Here is an 18,402-nt window from a genome sequence, read left to right on the forward strand (position 1 = left end):
CCTAGTTTTTTGGTTCTTTGTTCGAGCCGGCCCGAAACCCCGCCTGGCCCGAGGAATGCGCAGGTACAGTTCCGACCCATCCCCCATCCCCCCCATCCCCGTCGTCCCTCTTCCTCACCAATTGGGCGAAACCCAAAACCCGTGGCGGGGGCGGCTAAACCCTAAAGCCGCGATTTCGCGCCCCTCGGCCTCGCACCCTCTCCCCCTCCGGCAACCTCGCATTCGGCGCGGCAAGCGGCGCCGAACCCTCTGGACGTCCCCGCAGGCCGTGACATGGCTGCCCCCAACCCCGCAGCCGGCGCGGCAGGGGCGCCGCCGCCCCGGGAAGGGCCCGCGCTGACCGTGGTCACAAGACGGATCGACGCGTACAAGGAGTGATTGGCTCTCCTCTCCGAGCTTGAAGCTTCGGTCGCTGACGGCAGGCCCATAACTCGCCAAGAACTCCGCGACTCTAAGTACATCATGGAAGGTGTCAAGAGAAGCCTGGAGGATCTTCACCGCGACCTCTCCAACAACCTGAAGGAGCTGCTCTCCCCCGCTTCTCCCGAGGTACGATTTCGAGGCACGGATTGCCGATTTTGAGAAATCCCTGAAGTATTCCGAGTTGCGCCTTTGGCAGACCTGTATTGGAGCGGGGATCTGTCGCTCGTTACCTGCCACATTGCTCTTTTTCTCCTCCACGCAGAATAAGATAAACGCACGGCTTGTTATCCTCGAATTGGCCACTGTCTACAGTTGGAATTGGTCTGTTGTTGTGAGAAGCAAATTTATTAATTTCATTTTTCTGTGTCCTACTTGTGAATCTTTTATTTTCTGTTTCTGTAATTAAAAAGGTTTAACTGAATCCAGTTTTCTCATTGATGATTCTAACATGCGCACTTTATTTTAAAGTGAAGAACTGTAGTGATTCTGCGGTAAATAATCTGCTGTCGTCAATCTGCTGTCAGGAGTACTACTACTATAGTCAACAAGGAGTGTGTATCACACATTTACACTGGTTTTGATTTAATAATGTTGAATGGAGTAAAGCACGACGTAGGACCATAGGACTAAAGGTTGTTGCAACGTAGCTTGGATGTTCACAACAGCATCCTATGAGTTGATTAGCAAGGAAATTCAGATACTTTGATATATGGCTGATCGGTAACCCAGGATTAGGGAACCCTGCTTTTGAGAATGACTTTACTGATGTTTTGTATGGTCCTATCAGTTCTTGAAATACTAGGATAAGAAAATGTAGGTAGGAGTATTGCATGTACAAATGTTCAATATACATGCAGCTTAAAATAAAAAAAGATTAGTGAAGCATGCATGTGTCTCAGCATTTAGGCAGCTTCCTTTTCTACATTCTTCACTCGATTAGCCGAAAGTTTCAGTGTCTCAGCACACTGCTTAGACACAGCAACTTCAACCACCATGACATATTGACATTCTTGAACACCCTTGTGGTTACTAACCAACTAAACTCTGATTGTGTAAAGTTTCTGCTGGGATTTGCCTATAACTCCCTCTTATCAGAGCTCCTCTAAACAAAATGTCCGGCCTGTATTAATACATGGTGGCATACAGCCTTTAACTTTGAATATTCTTGTGTTAACTCAAGTTTGTAATATTTTTGTTTTGGGCACCATGGCTTGCTGTCACATTTGCTATTTCTACTCATCTTCGGTGCACTCAACTGTTACTGGTAGATTCCTATCTGTTACTCCCACCGTCCCATAATATAAGACGTTATTACATCCAATGTGTGAGTATACTGAATGTAATAACGTCTTATATAATGAGACGGAGGGAGTATTTATGAAATATACATTCCACACTGTATCACTTACACTGTGTTTAACAGAACCAGTGATACGTTAATGTTTCACATGTAGTGTATCTGACATTTTTTTGACGCGTAGTATATCTAACATTATATATGTGTTGTTAGTTGTTAGGATAATCCTTGTGTCCTTTAGCAGACTCAAGATTAGAAGTTGTAATAGCTAGCTGTAGTCTCCAGAATAAACTAGCTACGAGCTGTAAGAGCAGGTCGGCAGGGGCTGCGTTCATAGAGAAGGTGTCTGAAATGGTTTTGTCTGCCTGTGCACTGTAGCACCACCCTACCGTACTGCCGTCTTACTGTAGCACCGACGTAGAACTCCTATAAATTGGATGGTGCATCTTGTGTAATGTAAGCTTGTAGTGCATCAATAAGAGAAAAAGCTGTGGCTGTCTGAGGCAGCAAGTCACCGGGGTTGAGTGGTTCAATCTGTACACTAGTATCACATTCCTTTAACATTGTAGTTATCACTCATTTGATTTGAGAAAAATGAATGGACATTTAAGTTGGTTAACTTCAACATGAAGAGTGGACTTCAGAGTTCCTCTGTTTACATTTGTTTGTAATGCATTTTCTTTCTATATTCCTGATAAAAAAATTAAGGTAGTATACTCACTTTTGCTATGCTTTTAATATGAAGGTGGGAATGTCACACAAGCAAAAGGACGAGGTAATGCCTCCAATTTTCAAAATACGTTTTGTTTCAAATAAATGTACATTTGGTCTAACTGTTGTAGAAACAGTACCATGTAGTCCTGCTATTTACACCTTCTTATGATCACTATTTCCCTTTGTCTTTAGGATTTATCATAGCCGCAGAATGTTACATTTGTAATGGCCTTCCATCTGGTAGAAAGCATTGTTGTTATCAGTAAATGACTAAATGTTACGTTTGGTCTAATTGTTGTAAAAATAGTATCATGTAGTCCTCTGTTTACACCTCATTCTGATCATTAATTCCCCTTTTCCTTTTGGATTAACCACTGCTGCAAACCCCAATTATATTGGTTGAAATGCAAATATGTGCAGGATGGTTTTCCATAGGTTTGTTGATGTAGTCTGTTAACCTCATACATTGTTCATACCAAGGCCTAAGGTGTGCAAAATGACAGCCGTATTAGTCGTGCATGCATAACTGCATGCATTCAAAAGCTGCTGGATGTTGTTACTTGCTAGTGCCTAATGCAATGCAAATATGCAGGAAAAGAAGAATGAAGCAAATGTCGTAAATAATGGTGAAACAGCAGACAGCCAAGACAGTTTTACTTTGGATGAAACAATCCAGCGGTTTAGTGCTACAGAATTAGGTGCAGAAGACAAACGAAGTGAAGACTCATCTTCTTCTGGATCAGCTTTGCTAAAGAAGTCATATTCGGCTGTGGTTACCGGAAAGAATGATGCCCATATCCTTGCAAAGTACAGGAATTTTCTTGGAGGGTATGTTTGTTTTGTCCCTTACTCTCTTGCGCCGGCGTATAGATGTCATCCTTTGATCTAATAATGATTTTGATCAGATTCAAAGTTTCGGGTGATGTTGCAAACTATTATGTCTGTCAAGCAATAGGGATAGCTTGCTGTGGATCATCTATCATGCATATACTCTATGGTCATTTGGACACGTATGATACTGAGTGGGCTAGAGATATTGTTAACAATAAAGACAGGTGTGTACTGCAACTGCCTTTTAGTCTCTTCTTGTTTAGCAGTTAATGTTTCCTAACACATTCATTAATAGGCTGGCTGGACAGTTGGCAACCATTGCCGTTGAATTCGTGAGACATGTTGCTGGATGTTATAAGATAAAGGCAGACATTTTGGAGATGAAGGTGGAGTTCATTCAAATGCCGAAGAGGTACGAGGTTCATACTTAAAAGCATTAGTTTGCCCTTATCACCTTTCACCAAAAATATACTTGAATACTTATCTGTTAGTTGCCGAGAATGTTTTTGTGAACGGATGATACACAGTCTTCTGGAATTCACAGTTTCTGTAGAATTTAGCTCTTCAAAATCTTATTCATCGTTGTTCATCTGCAAATATGATCTGACATAACTTATTTGCTGGAATTCATTGTTTCTGCCGTGGTTTCTGAGCAAGCTGCGAATTGTATCAATCTAATAACTCTCTAACGTTTATCGTAAATGATCATTTGCAGCCGTGCGATGCTAAAGGCCGTTTTGCTTGCACCTCACATCACAGAGAAAATACAAGTTCATCTTCAGAAACATCCTGTAGCCAAGCCTTCTCCGTTTGGCTGTGAGTTATTATCAGGTGTACTGTTCGACTTCCGGAAGAACCACCGGATGGGCAGATCGTGGGATGGACAGTTGACACTAGATAATTTTGAAGTAATTAATGGCCATGAAGTCATTATCACCAAGAAGCCGATTCAGTATGAAATTGGGGATGAGACTATACCATTGGAAACAAGGAATGCTTTCTGGAGGGACTTTGGAGCCATACCTAATCTTATTCTGTCAAAATTTGTGGTTCTTGGCTGCTTAACCCCTCCACATCTTTCAGCCTTCAGGAGATGCCTGGAGAAACCAAAGCTTGATAATATAACCACATGGTCAGATCTGGAGGGGCACTATGAGCTTTTGGTTAACCATGCACTCATCAAGCCTCCAATAGCAGTTCTCAATTTGTTTTCCGGAATTCATAGCTCATGCAGATCATATGATCATGGTGATGATACAGTATTGTACAAGACTCTGCTGGGTAACAAATCTTCTAAAGGTCCTACTAGGAAGAGAAGTTGGATGGACATGGTCAGGCAGTCGAAGAATGCTATGCTGATTGAGGTACTTGACTATCCAACTAGAGCGGATCCTGATCCAGGCAGGCCTTTGCCTGATGTCTATGTTGATACACTCGAGTCCTTCTCTTCACACCTAAGGCATTCGGGTTTCCATACAACTGACAATACCAGAAAGAGGAGGCGATTCCAGCCTGTCTTGGAGGGTAAAGATGGGCCAGTAGAAGAGAAGAAGCCTGAGCCGAGGTTGCAAATGATCAAATTACAAGATGAGATCATAACAACAGCAGCAATGTTTCTGGCGGAAATCATGCAAGATGTGCTTGCCTTGCTAATTAATTCAAGAGCGATCGAAGGAATGTACGTTGTTTTCTTAATCTTTTGAATTATTGATTTGGTGCTCAATTTATATTGAGTTGGCACTGACCCGCTGATGTGTTTCTGTAGGCTCCTAAGCCACTGGAGAGTGTACAAGAATTGCTCTTCATATGACAAAAAGGAAGAAGATGCAGATGCAGATGGCAGGACTGCTGAATGAAAGAGGTGATGGTTACTCTAAATTGTACAGGAATCGTTCTTCGTATGACAAAATGGAAGAAGATGCAGATACTGGTGACTGTTGAATGAAAGCATTGAGTGGTGAACGGAAGTGTAACAGATCTGTGCTGGTTGCGGATGACTGGTGAAATGTGCTCCGTGTTATGGCTCGTGAAAATAACTCCTGGTGTTTCTCTTATGTTATCTTCTTTGCTGTCGAGCTGTCAGTTTTGTTTTGACTTGTGGGTCTTGATACTTTTGCATTGCTCATAGACTGCTCGGATAACGGCGCCGGTTGTGTTGAAGTGTTGGTTACCTCTGCAACCTAGACTTCTGTGTGGTGGTGTGCTGTCAATATGATCATTTCGGGAGTTTCCAAAATGTCTGTAAGGCTAGTTTATATTGTATTGTTTCGGCCTGATTGCTACCAACAGTATTTGGTATCCGCAGTTGCAACATGCGTTCAGCATATCTATCCTTTTGTACTCCCTTTGTTTCTTAATATAAGTCTTTTCAAAGATTCCAATATGGACTACATATGGAGCAAATGAGTGAATCTACACTCAAAACATGTCTCTATCATCCGTATGTAGTCCATATTGAAATCTTTAAAAGAACTTATATTTAGAAACGAAGGAAGTAGCACTTTAAACATGCATTCAGAAATATTTGCAGTAGAGGCACTACCAACGCTCTCGTGCTTTCTTTATCAATTTTCAATTGCGTACTGCACAAAATGCAAACAAGATGTCAACGCACCATAAAAAAACATGCTGTTAACATGGCACTATTGTAGTACCCCCCCTTCGTTTCCAAAACGTAAGGTGTATTAGATTTTTCAAAAGTCAAACAAGTGCATGTTGGCATTTTTTTGTTTTGAAAAAAAGGTATCAATATCTACAATACCAAATTTCTATCATTAGATACATCATGAAAAGTATTTTATTAATTTTGTATTGTAGATGTTGATATTTTATTTTATAATCTTGATCAAACATACGCAAATTGCACTTGCATGGAAATTGATGCAACTTATTTTACGGAACAGAGGGGCTATTAGCTACTCCCTCCGTCCCATAATGTAATACGCCTTTTGATACTAGTGTAGTGTCAAAAAAGCGTCTTACATTATGAGATGAAGGGAGTAGATGCGTTTGGTCGTCATTCATTCCTTCTGTGGAGTCTGTGTACCTGAGCCATTACATTTTTGGAGGATGCAAAACACCATTTTGCACCAAAACAAACAAAGGAAACGTACATCCTCACATATCTAGAACCATACCTATAGGATGCAACAACATGAGAGCGATACGCAAGATCCTAAGAACATCATAGTAAAACAAAGCTCAGTATAGTGCGGAACACCCAATGACACCAACACCACAAGCGCCAAGTGGAACTACGACAAGAGCACGGGCACGTGCCATTGCAAACGAGGTGACTTCCCTCCTACGACAAGAGCACGGGCATGGATGTATCTAGACTTATTTTAGTTATAAATACACTCATTTTATCAATTTTTAGGACAAGTATTTGCGTGCACGGGCGAAAATGGGGCTAGCACGCTGGTTTTGGCGCTCCAGTGCACGGGAAAGGTTTGCGCGCGTGCCGCGGCCGGCGCTCGTTATAAGAAGGCGCTCCCTGTACACTTTGTCCGCCGCCCACTCTTCTCGCCCCCTCTCACTAGCCTCGCCGCCTCTGCGCCACCATGTCGGTTCGCCGCCTGGGCGCTTCAGATTTTCACGGAGTCTGCGAGCGCCGCTCCGGCGCCTTCTCCTCCAAGATCTGTTTTGGCGAGAAACGCCTCATCCTCGGCACCTTCGACACCGCAGAGGAGGCGGCCCGCGCGCACGACGCGGCGGCCTGGCGCCTCCTGAGGCCTCGTGGGGAGATGAATTTTTCTGACGTGTCGAGCCAGCGGGCGCAAGATCTAGCGCCTCTCCCGCGGCTTTTCACCGACGAGGATCGTCGTGTCCACCAGAGGCGGCAATGTCGCCTCGCCATCGCCGAGATGGACGTGGAAGCCATGATGGTGTGGCGCGAACGCTTTCCGCAGGACATCGTCGACGAGCGCCAGTTCTATAAGCAAAGGAGGACGGAGAGGGAGGCGAGGAGGACGGAGCGAGCCACCTATCGGGAGGACAAGCGTGCGCGGAAGCAGGCTGCTCAATTGAAACTGAAGCTACGAGAAACGTCGGGGTGGTACTTTGAGGACGAGCAGTATGCTGACGCCTACATTCAAACGTCGGAGGAGGACATTACCGAGTCAGAGTCGGAAAGCGACGACGAGTAGCTGGTCTTTTTTTATCTGTGTACGGTAGAACTATCTATGTATCCTTGTTCTATCAGAAAAAATGGCCGGCGGCGTCGCCGACGAAGCAGGCGACGACAGTGTGCTGTTGGATGTGGAGAGGCGCCCAATGTGCCATCGACCAGCGGGCCCGGAGAGGAGAGAGGGCGAGCGCGCGCGCCGGCGCAAATCCGGCTCAAAATGGGCCGGGAATGGGTCGGCAGGCGGACGAAAGCGGAAGCGCGTTCGTTTGGGTCGGTGCGTTGGACCGGCTTTTGTGTCCTCGCCGACGCAAATCCGACTCAAAAATGGGCCGAGAATGGGTCGGCAGGCGGACGCACGTCCGTTTAAATCAATATATTGGGCCGGTTTTTGTGTCCGCGTCGACTCAAACGGGCGGCCGTGGACAAAATGGATCCTCCATTGAAGTTGCTCTTAAGGAAGGAGCGGAAGCATCAAGAAGAAGAAAAGGAGTTCTGCAAAAATTGCACTAAAGGCAGTCCAGTCCTGCTACTGGACATCCGGTCCCAGTGACAAGACTGTCTGGTCGGCCAAAACCGGACTATCCCGTTCCTCATATCAAAATATTCGGCCGTAGGTGCGTGCGTGACCAAAGGCTATTGGACACATCAGACTGTCTGTTCATATATGTGCGCGCGGCCAAATGTCACTGGACACATCACACAGTTTGTTTGTTTCTGCGTGCGTGACCAAAGCCATTAGACACATCGGACAGAGTCAAAATTCGAAACATAGGTCAGACAATAAAATTACAAAAATGACAAAATCAACACTAAATATTACCCCTGTCCCAAAAAAGCTTGTTTTAGATTTGAATGTATCTAACACTAAAACGTGTCTAGACAGGATGTATCTAGACAAACTTAAGACAAGTTTTTTGGGACGAAAGGAGTATTAGTACATAGCATAAGTTGAGCTTTAGATTTGGCCTGTTATCGCATTGATGCCAAAATTGTCATTTTTGTATCTCAAGAAATGTTTCCAGTTTCAATAAGAAATTTTGTGACAACATACAATGATGTTGTACCCATGTGCCAGATTTTTAAAAATGTTTTACGACATATGATGCACCAGTAGCATCACAAGTGTGGATGCACCGAATACATTCCTCTTGGTTGATGTGGTACTAACAGCCAAGATGTGAAGCTACAACATAATGTTTGGTATAACTCATACATTTGTGTTGCTACGCCATGCATGTTAACCACACGTTATTTACGTATACTCCATCCAATCTGCAAAATCTTCCATCAAAATGGTGTTCGCCTTTGCTTTGTGTTGCCTTGTGAGCTAATGAGTTTCAGAGGGCACACAACGTTCACCAGTATAGTTGTGGCCGCGTATTTATACTATATGCTTATTAGGCGTGCTACGTGCTAATTTGGATCAGTTAAAGAGCGATGTGATAAACACACTGCATGACATTGATAGTAGGGATTAACTTGCAGAAGTTTTTGATTGGTCTTTTTCATGTCATGGGATACCCGCCCCCCCCCCCCCCCCCCCCCCCCCCCCCGGCCGAAAGAAGAGTGCAAAGACCAAGTTCCCATTTCCTCCGTTCATCCACGAGAATCGATATTCGTTCTTTCCACTTTGAATACGTCAATTCTCACCCGTTACTTGAGATACGTCATTTCTCATCCGTAACTTCCATCCAATAAGGGCAATAAAGCCAAGGCAAGCTCATATTTGCGTATCTAAAGGCTTGGTGTGGAGTTTTGGGGAGAGGGCCTGGGTTTCGGGAGATGAAAAAAGCCTACTTTTCTCTATTACTATTAAACAATCGAGTTGTGGCAGGAAGATTACATCTCAACCATACATTCGCCATCTCTCAATGGACCGGATTGCCTTAATGTTGTATCACATCATTTACCATAATCAATTATCAACAATTACCTTATGATCTACGCCATCATAATTATGCAATAATTACCATGATCTCGCTCCAACCTGGGCCTATTTTAATCATATCAATTAGCAAGAATTACCATGGTCTACGTCATCATATTTTTTTTTTCTGAAACTCAGCCTTGTGTGCTGCGTACATAGAAGGAAAATATCAATTAACAATAATTACCATGATCTACGCCATCATGTTTTTTAAAACTCAGCCTTGTGTGATGCGTACATAGAAGGAAAATATCAATTAACAATAATTACCATGATCTATGCCATCATGTTTTTTAAAACTCAGGCTTGTGTGATGCGTACATAGAAGGAAAATATCAATTAATAATAATTACCATGATCTACGTCATCATATTTTTTAAACTCAGCCTTGTGTACTGCGTACATAGAAGGAAATAAGAAAAAGGTCTGGTCCATGTTCGCATGTAGGCAGATAATAACGTGGAAACCAAATCTCTCGTTTCCTATTTGTTCGGATCACATGATCGATCAGACCCTGACCTTGATTCCGATCGTTCCTTGAGTTCCGTAACTTCCTTCTTTTCGTTCACCTGTTTGAGTGTTCATCGTCTTCGACGGCTCGACTCTTGGTTTGACTCTCCTGGTCTTCTCGCCCCGAGGAATGATGGCGACGTGGGCCTGCAACGCTACGCGGCGACGACAGGTACGAGCATGTCTCCTTACACAGTCGCGTCCAGCGCCCTATGCCACTGAAAAGGAGCACGTGTCATTTGTCTTCCCTATCATGTAAAAACATGTTTATTTCCCTTAAATTAGAGTGAAAACAGGGTAGATTTTTGGTTAATGTGATATTCTATTTTTGTCAGATGGCTTGAAATTTCTTTAACATTACTTTTAATGTTAATGTCATGTACCATCATATTTATTTCCAAACTGTGGCGTGAGGTTATATTGCCAGTTTATGTCATGTTCGGTTCACAAATATATATTGCCAGTCCGTGCCTTTAAGCTTTGCTGGTAGATTCTGTCATTTACAGTGCATAAAATCTATTTCTACTTTTAATGTAAACTAGACTTGTACATAGTTTGACATTTTCAGACATTGTGCTTACAAGTGCTTGCTTTCGCTATATTTATTATAGATAGTGTTCTGATAGATTTTATAAAGTATGTCGATAGTTGGATCATGTATCCTTGACTTGATAGACAAGTTCAAAGGTTTACATTCTTCAGAGTGCATAACTGTCACGCTAGGTCCTAACTTCGACTGCTTGCATAACCAACATTCAGTTCAAGGAAGCTTCAAGTCTTACCTTGGAAATTTCTTTTACCTCTTCCAAAATTCTTCAGATCTAACAGCCCGGATTAATCTAATACAGCACCACGTTAGCGCTTAGCAAAAACCCTCCGGCGGACGTACTCTGCCGAAAAATCGTCCGCCAAGAATATGTGTTCCGTCAAAGCGTAATCAGCTCCTTCTCAAACCGATCGAACACCATTGCCGGCTCCTTCCTGTTCTATCTTTCCATGTCCATCGCATCCTCCTAGGTTAGATCGCCGCCGCCAGCATACGGCCGCAGATCAAGGCCACAACTCTTCTCTCCGGCTACCTCCGACGCCAACCCACACGCACATCCGCCGGCCCAACGACAACATGAACGAAGTCCGGCATGCAGCGCGCCAACACAGGAAGGCCTCCTTCGCTAGCGCCCCCGCCCAGTGCGGCCTCCCTCGCCGGAGCCCCCGCCTAGCGCGGCCTACTGTGTAGTCTGCATCACGCCCATCGCCGCCTCCCACGCCGGCGCCCCAGCCCAGCCGCTGCAGCCTCCATGGAGTCGTCGCTGCCACCGTCTTCATATTAACAGCTACTCTAGGGGGAATGACTGCATCATGCTCAACGCCGCCTCCGTCGCCAGCACCGCTGCCCAGCCGCTGCAGCCTCCATCGTACTACTCTGGACTTGCCGCCGTTGCCATCGTGTTCCCAAGTTGTGCTTCTTGATTATAGCGGTCAAGGTGGTTGCAGTGGCCGTGCGGTGAAGGAGAGGGGAGATCGAGGCACCGGAGAGGTGGAAGGGGATCCCAGGTGGAAGAAGATGGTGGCCACACATCAGCTATCGTCCTCCCCATGCCATCACGCCAATGTTCTGTTGGTGCTGATCCCGCACCACGGTGCACACAGTGTGTTTGAGGTAATGCCCGCTAGTACATACAGTAAATTTATCTCTTTTCTTATTTTATGATAATAGATCCTAAATTAATCTTTGATTACCACTGTCGCTAGGGCCTAGGGGACTCAGATTTTCATGCATGAAATGTTTTGTTTTTAGGAATGTAGACTCTAAAATGGAGCAGACCACCCGCCCGCCAGATCTGCGCAACTTACCGATGGCCTGTCTTGAGCCCCGGCCCAGGCGGCCCTCCTCTGTTGTGATGCGGTCTTCACGCTCACTGACGTTAGTTTAATTAAGAGTCTGTTTCGGTGTGTTTGAAGTGCATGATAAGATGATGTGCACAAATAGCATTAGAAGAGTGGGCATGTCTACTGGTTGGTATTTTTTCCTTCATAAAGTGGTGGTGGTGCTAATTAACTATGGCCCTTAGTTTCATTCAAGGTTTGTAGGTGCACTGCATGTATACTTCCGTGAACAGCAAAAAGCAAAGAAAATTTGACTTTTTGTTCATCTGCGTGCACTTCCTTTGCATATATGCTGATCAAAGCTTAACTTCAAAATGACAAGAGTATAATCCACATCCACATTGTGTATAGTAATTTTTGGTGCCAACTAATGCTATATATAATTTCGCAAATGTGTATGCTACACCCATAGTAACAAATCACATCTCAGATATCAGGGACAATACAAAAGGCTGGATATGATATTGGCTCCATGTGTACCATGTGATCTTCTACTATCATATTTGGTTTATTTGATTTCCTTCAGTTCAGACTCATCTTCTGCTACTTTAGTCCTTTGTACTAAACCTGGTAAGAGCTGCAAGAACAAACTCATAAATGGTTGTTCGACTTTGTACATATTACAACAGAGTTGAATGTATAGGCCATAGATGTATTCTTATTCTTGATCGATTGACTGTAAAGCTATCAGATTTATTCTGTATGAAACTCGGGCCTACCAGTTTCCAAAGATGAAGCATATAACCCACCAAATTATTTGCTTATTCCTGTATTTTGCTCAAGCTATCTTAATTTCTTCCTTTGATGCTCGCTAACTATCAAGGTGTGTGTTAATATAGCAATGCAGATGTGCTATTTTGGCTATATTATACTAACCTCATTAGTTTCATGTGCCTTCTGTTTATCATATTAGTTAGAATTACTATTGTAAGTGCATCTAGTGCCACCCCTAGTTGGTTTTGGAGTATTGACGACAAACCTAGTTGAGGGACTAATGTGTTTGTGAGAATTGCAGGAAAACACAGGTAGAAGTCCCTCATTGATTCGGTTTTACTACCAGAGATGACCCCTAAAAATGTACGAAGACATTGAAGACAATGGTGGTTTATGAAGATATTCATATTGAAGACAATGACATGAGAAGACTCCCTATGAAGCTTTTGAAACTCGAAGACCTAGATCCTTCGTAGTTTTATTTCATTCATGTTGTGTCATAGGAACCACCGTACTGTTAAGTGGGGTCGAAGAGAACCAGTCAGAATGACTGAAGTGATGCCTAATTCAAATCCTATGTCTTCGAGCGAAGCCTATGAGAGAAAATCTTGTCCAGAGTCAGACAAGTCAGCTTTACTTGTAGCCCAAGTAAAGTTTCCGTGTGAGTTCGAAATCCGACCGTTGGTACACGTGTCAGTTCCTTAGTGACCCAGGGTCATTTCGGACAGATCAGGTCGGGTTGCCAAGTGGCTATAAATAGTCCACCCCCCACAACCTTAAACGGTTGGCTGCTCAGATTTCAGTGCACGGCTTTTGTCGTTTGAGAGCAACCCACCTCGAAGCCTTTGAAAGAAAAATTCCCAGTGAGGAGAAAAGCCCTAACCACCCAGAGCCAGAGTAAATTGGGCATCACTTAAGTCTTCGTGTCTGTGTGATTTGAAGACTTATTACACTTGAGGACTGTGCATCCTCCAGACGGTTAGGCGTCGCGTTCTGAGCATCCAAGAGAAATTGTGGATTGTCAGTGAACGAAGTCTATGAAGGTTTGGGAGTCTACCTTGAAGACTTACCTGAGTGATTGGGCGAGGTCTGTGTGACCTTAGCTCAAGGAGAAAACGGTGAGGACTGGGTGTCTTGGACTAAGTGTCCTTGACTGGGTGTCCGGGACTGTGTGTCTTTTGGTTTAAATACCTAGCCGCTCCAACCAGACGTACAGTTGTCACAGCAACTGGAACTGGTCCAACAAATCATTGTCTTCAACGTGTCACTGGTTTCATCTTCACTTCCTTTTACTTACAGTTATTCATTGTGAAGCCATTACATGCCTGCTTTACCGTTTGTCTTCACAACATGAATGTATGATCTGTTTGGCTTCATAACTTCTTCCTACCTGATCCTTATTACACTGAAGCTGTTTGTCACTGCGCTTTCACTCTATTGAATACATGACCATGGCTGGCCTAGTGTAATCTAACTTCCGCTGCATAGCAATAGGCATAATCTTCACTGTTTGTCTTCATAACTCTCACGTTTTGAAGACTTTCATAAAAATCGCCTATTCACCCCCCTCTAGTCGATATAACGCACTTTCAATTGGTATCAGAGCAAGGTGCTCCCTTGTTCTGTGTGATTCGGTTTAACCACCTGGAGTTTTAGTTATGTCGACTGCAGGGATAATCAAAGTCTCCGCTGCTTGCCCCGTCTTCGATGGAACTGAATATCCCTACTGGAAGAATAAGATGCGCATGCATCTTGAAGCCATTGACATCGACCTATGGTATGTCGTCGAGAACGGCGTTCCCAAGGCTGGAGAAGGTGTCACTGCTGCTGATGTCAAGAAGTTCACTCAACTGGACTCCACTGCCAAGAATATCATATGTGGTCATCTGACCAAAGGACAGTATGGCCATGTGAGTGCTTTGAAGTCATCCAAGCTAGTCTGGGACTGGCTCTCAAAGGTCAATGAAGGCATCTCAACCCAGAGAGATCAAAGAATCAGTGTTCTTCGCAACCTCTTCAACTGCTTCAAGCGAAATGACAATGAGAATGTCCAGCACACATTTGACCGGCTCACTGACATCACAAATGAGCTTCAAGCCCTCGGCGCCACTGAGATCACCAAACATGAAATCGTCAAGACGCTGCTGAGATCACTTGATAGTTCGTTTGACATCCTGGCCCTGATGATTCAAGAACGTCCTGATTTCAAGACACTCGATCCGTCTGACATACTTGAGAGGCTCAACACACATGAGTTTCAACTTTCTGAGAAAAGAGATATCTACGGCCCAAACTATGGGCGAACTCGTGCCTTGAAGGCAAAAGCTGTCTCCTCATCTGAAGAAGAATCTGACTACAGTTCTGATGATCCTGAAGACATTGGAATAGAACTTGCAATGCTAGTGAAGAAGTTCCAAAAATTCACTAAGAAGAAAGGCTTCAGGAAATCTTCACGATCAAGCTCAAGGAATGATGAAGCTTCTGCTCATGACTACAAGAAGAAAACATGTCACAAGTGCAAGAAAACTGGACACTTCATCTCTGAGTGTCCACAGTGGGACAATGAGAACAGAAGGAAGAAGAAGAGCAAGGAATATGATTCTGACGACAAGAAGAAGAAGAAATACTCAAAGTCTTCTTCCAAAACTTCATCAAGGTCTTCATCACACAAGAAGAGCTCATCTGGCAAGGCACGTGCGTTTGTTGGAAAGGAGATGGATTCAGAGGAGGAGTCCGCATCTGAGGAGGCAGAGGTGGAGTCTGAGGAGGAGTCTGATTCTGGCATTGCTAGTCTGGCTACAGCATACGTCGCCAAATCCATCTTCAATACTGAAGACAATGACTGCATCACCGACACCGACGCAAATGACAAGAACGACTCCACTCCTACCTACTGCTTCATGGCACGCGGTGCCAAGGTAAACACACGCACCACTCGCTATTAAACATCCAGTGACGATGACTCTGAATGTGATTCAAAACCTAGCTACAAAACACTTGCTAAAATTGCAACCGAACAACAGAAAGCTATGGAACATATTCAAAAACTGTTAGACAGAAGCGATGATCTGTTGGGTGCTGAAATGACTCGATCTGAATCCTTAATTGAAGACATAAAAAACCTTCACGTTAAGTATCAGGAACTTGAAGATCGTCATGATACTCTCTCAACAACTCATGAAAAGCTTTCCTATGATTATCTTCAAAGGAAGCAAGAACTTGAGAAATTGAGGGTGGCTCATGAAGATCTTCAAAAGGAAAACGAGTCACTTCGCGCTGAACAGATCAGTCCCGCTCAGGAAGGATTTGAACCACCATGTCTTAAATGCATTGAGCGTGATAATGTTGCTTCTGTTGCTGAATGTTCCACTGCTACTACTGTTTCAATATCTTCAACTGTTGATGTGGTAACTAACCCCTCTGCTGAGGATACCACTGCTATTGCTGATGAGAATGCTAGGTTGAAGACATTGCTTGAAACAGGGATGTACAAAAGTCTGAAAGGGCATCAAACATTATGTGATGTCCTTAAGAAGCAGATTCTGAACCGAAACCCTAGGAAAGATGGTGTTGGGTTCATAAGGAAAATCAATGCAGATGGCTCTTACTGGAAACCTGAGCAGTACCCCAAAACTACATGGGTTGCTGCAAAGGAACTTTCAGCAGATCCATCCAATTTATCTGGCTTCAGTTGTGCTAACCCAATTATCATTGATGAATCCTTTGATGCAAACTATAAACTGTTTAAGAATCAGAATGATGAAGTGTTTGCCAGGTACATTGGTACTAACTGCAGGAATGGACCGCCTATGAAGAAGATCTGGGTTCCGAAAACATGTCTGGAAAATCTTCCTGTGAATGTCTTCATGACACCTCACTTGAAGAAGACAAACCCCAGACCAAAGGCTTCATATGGTCCAAATGCTTCATACAAACAGGGGAATCACCTGAGTCGCACTAACGCAAATGTTTTGCAGGGGAACCATACTCAGGCATATGAATATGAGAGTGGTTCATCGAACCGTCATGTTCATATGACCAAAAATTATTCTACTTATTCCTATGAATATTATTGTCCACCTGCTAGACTGTTTGCTAAGGTTTCAAAGCCAAAATTCTCAGATGCTGCACTTAGACTTATAGCTTCTAAGCCACCCTTGAAGATGTGGGTGGTTAAGAAAGCTTAACTCTCCTTTGCAGGGAAAGGTCTCCAGCACAAAAACAAAATCTTCTGATGCTATTGCTGGGGACCATAAAAATCTTGTGGGGCGCAAGATAAACTGCCCAAATGGCATCACTATGTACTTCGTTCCTGAATCGCATGCTACTCTCCCCATTAGTCCTAATCTGGATCTAAGTTTTCATAACCCACTGGTTCGTCAAATGTTTATGCTTCACAATACCCTTCGTGAAGCCTATCCCCCTAACTGCACTGTAGGGTACGACACCAGCGACTTCAAAGTCTTCAGAATGGATTATTGATAGTGGGTGTACAAATCATATGACTGGCAAAAGAAGCCTTCTTATGGACTCAACATTACGTCCATCCGACAAGAGCCACATTACATTCGCTGACACTGGTAAAAGTAAGGTATTGGGTCTAGGTAGAGTTGCAATCTCAAAGGATCAACACATGGATAAAGTCATGCTTGTTGAATCCCTTGGCTTCAACTTAATGTCTGTCTCAATGCTTTGCGATTTGAATATGATTGTAATGTTTGGCAAATATCGCTGCCTGGTGCTAATGGAATCTCACAAATCTCTAGTGTTTGAAGGGTATAGGAAAGGTGATTTGTATGTGGTAGATTTCTCAGCAGGACCACAACTTGCAGTATGTCTTCTTACAAAAGCTTCAGAATGCTGGCTTTGGCATCGAAGGCTTGGGCATGCTGGCATGAGGAACCTCCACACCCTTGCGAAGAAAAAGCACGTCATAGGCATCGAAGGCGTCAAGTTTAAGAAAGATCACTTATGCGGTGCCTGTGAAGCAGGGAAGATGACAAGGGCAAAACATCCTTCGAAGACAATCATGACTACTACACAACCCTTTGAATTGCTTCACATGGATCTTTTCGGTCCCACTCACTACTCAACTTTTACTACTTCTGCATGCCTCTATGGCTTCGTAATTGTTGATGATTATTCTAGATATACTTGGGTGCACATAATCCTTTACAAGACTGAAGTGCAGGATGTCTTCAGACGCTTCGCAAATCGAGCTATGAACAATTTTGGCGCCAAGATAAAGCACATCAGAAGTGACAATGGCACTGAATTCAAGAACACTGGTCTTGATACATATCTGGACACCTTGGGCATCACACATGAATTCTCAGCTCCATACACGCCACAGCAGAATGGCGTCGTCGAACGCAAGAACAGAACACTCATTGAGATGGCCAGAACAATGCTAGATGAATACAAGACTCCAAGAAAATTCTGGACTGAAGCCATTGATACTGCATGCCATACAATCAATCGTGTTTATCTTCACAAGCTTCTGAACAAGACATCTTATGAACTCCTAACTGGCAAGAAGCCAAATGTCAGTTGCTTCAGAGTATTTGGCGCAAAATGCTGGATCAAGGACCCACACCACACCTCAAAGTTTGCACCAAAAGCACATGAGGGCTTCATGCTTGGATATGGAAAGGATTCGCACTCCTACAGAGTCTTCACCCTCTTCCACTACAAAGTGGTTGAAACAGTGGATGTGCGGTTTGATGAAACCAATGGAATACAAAGAGAGCAATTGCCAAATGTGCTAGATGAAGTTCCAGCAAATGAATCAATCAAGATTATGGGAACTGGATAAATTGTACCTTCTGAAGCTAAACCTGAAGAAGAACTTATCATCTCAGCACCTGATCCACATGAAGACAATGCTCAGCCTGAAGATATACCTTCAAATGACCACATAGATCAGCAAGAGCAAAGTCTTCGCCCTACACATCCTCGTGTTGCAAATGA

At 43.8% G+C, this 18,402-nt stretch overlaps 2 protein-coding genes across 2 annotated transcripts; both read left to right on the plus strand.

The window, feature by feature from the left end:
• The first annotated feature begins 138 nt into the window (after nucleotides 1–138).
• On the plus strand, nucleotides 139–5,597 carry LOC147972405 (uncharacterized). The gene is made up of 7 exons (XM_087523056.1): nucleotides 139–549; nucleotides 2,466–2,495; nucleotides 3,027–3,262; nucleotides 3,340–3,489; nucleotides 3,561–3,677; nucleotides 3,981–4,943; nucleotides 5,031–5,597. The coding sequence occupies exons 1-7, from the start codon at nucleotides 463–465 to the stop codon at nucleotides 5,119–5,121; spliced, it is 1,674 nt and encodes a 557-aa protein (XP_087379182.1). The 5' UTR covers nucleotides 139–462; the 3' UTR covers nucleotides 5,122–5,597.
• A 1,231-nt stretch (nucleotides 5,598–6,828) lies between these two features.
• On the plus strand, nucleotides 6,829–7,413 carry LOC147972406 (uncharacterized). Its single transcript, XM_087524324.1, has one exon. It carries the CDS (start codon nucleotides 6,829–6,831, stop codon nucleotides 7,411–7,413), a length of 585 nt encoding a protein of 194 aa, XP_087380450.1.
• Nucleotides 7,414–18,402: the final 10,989 nt, after the last annotated feature.

The sequence above is a fragment of the Triticum urartu genome, chromosome 5A, assembly GCF_056163025.1.
Source record: "Triticum urartu cultivar PI428250 chromosome 5A, HENAU_Tu73, whole genome shotgun sequence".
Taxonomy (NCBI): domain Eukaryota; kingdom Viridiplantae; phylum Streptophyta; class Magnoliopsida; order Poales; family Poaceae; genus Triticum; species Triticum urartu.

Bases quoted from the DNA above. Each gene is read 5' to 3' on its own strand.
- LOC147972405 (XM_087523056.1), top strand. From the start codon at position 463: ATGGAAGGTGTCAAGAGAAGCCTGGAGGATCTTCACCGCGACCTCTCC. The intron at 550-2,465 runs GTACGATTTCGA...TTTAATATGAAG, and splicing joins TCTCCCCCGCTTCTCCCGAG to GTGGGAATGTCACACAAGCA. The intron at 3,678-3,980 runs GTACGAGGTTCA...GATCATTTGCAG, and splicing joins TTCATTCAAATGCCGAAGAG to CCGTGCGATGCTAAAGGCCG.
- LOC147972406 (XM_087524324.1), top strand. From the start codon at position 6,829: ATGTCGGTTCGCCGCCTGGGCGCTTCAGATTTTCACGGAGTCTGCGAG.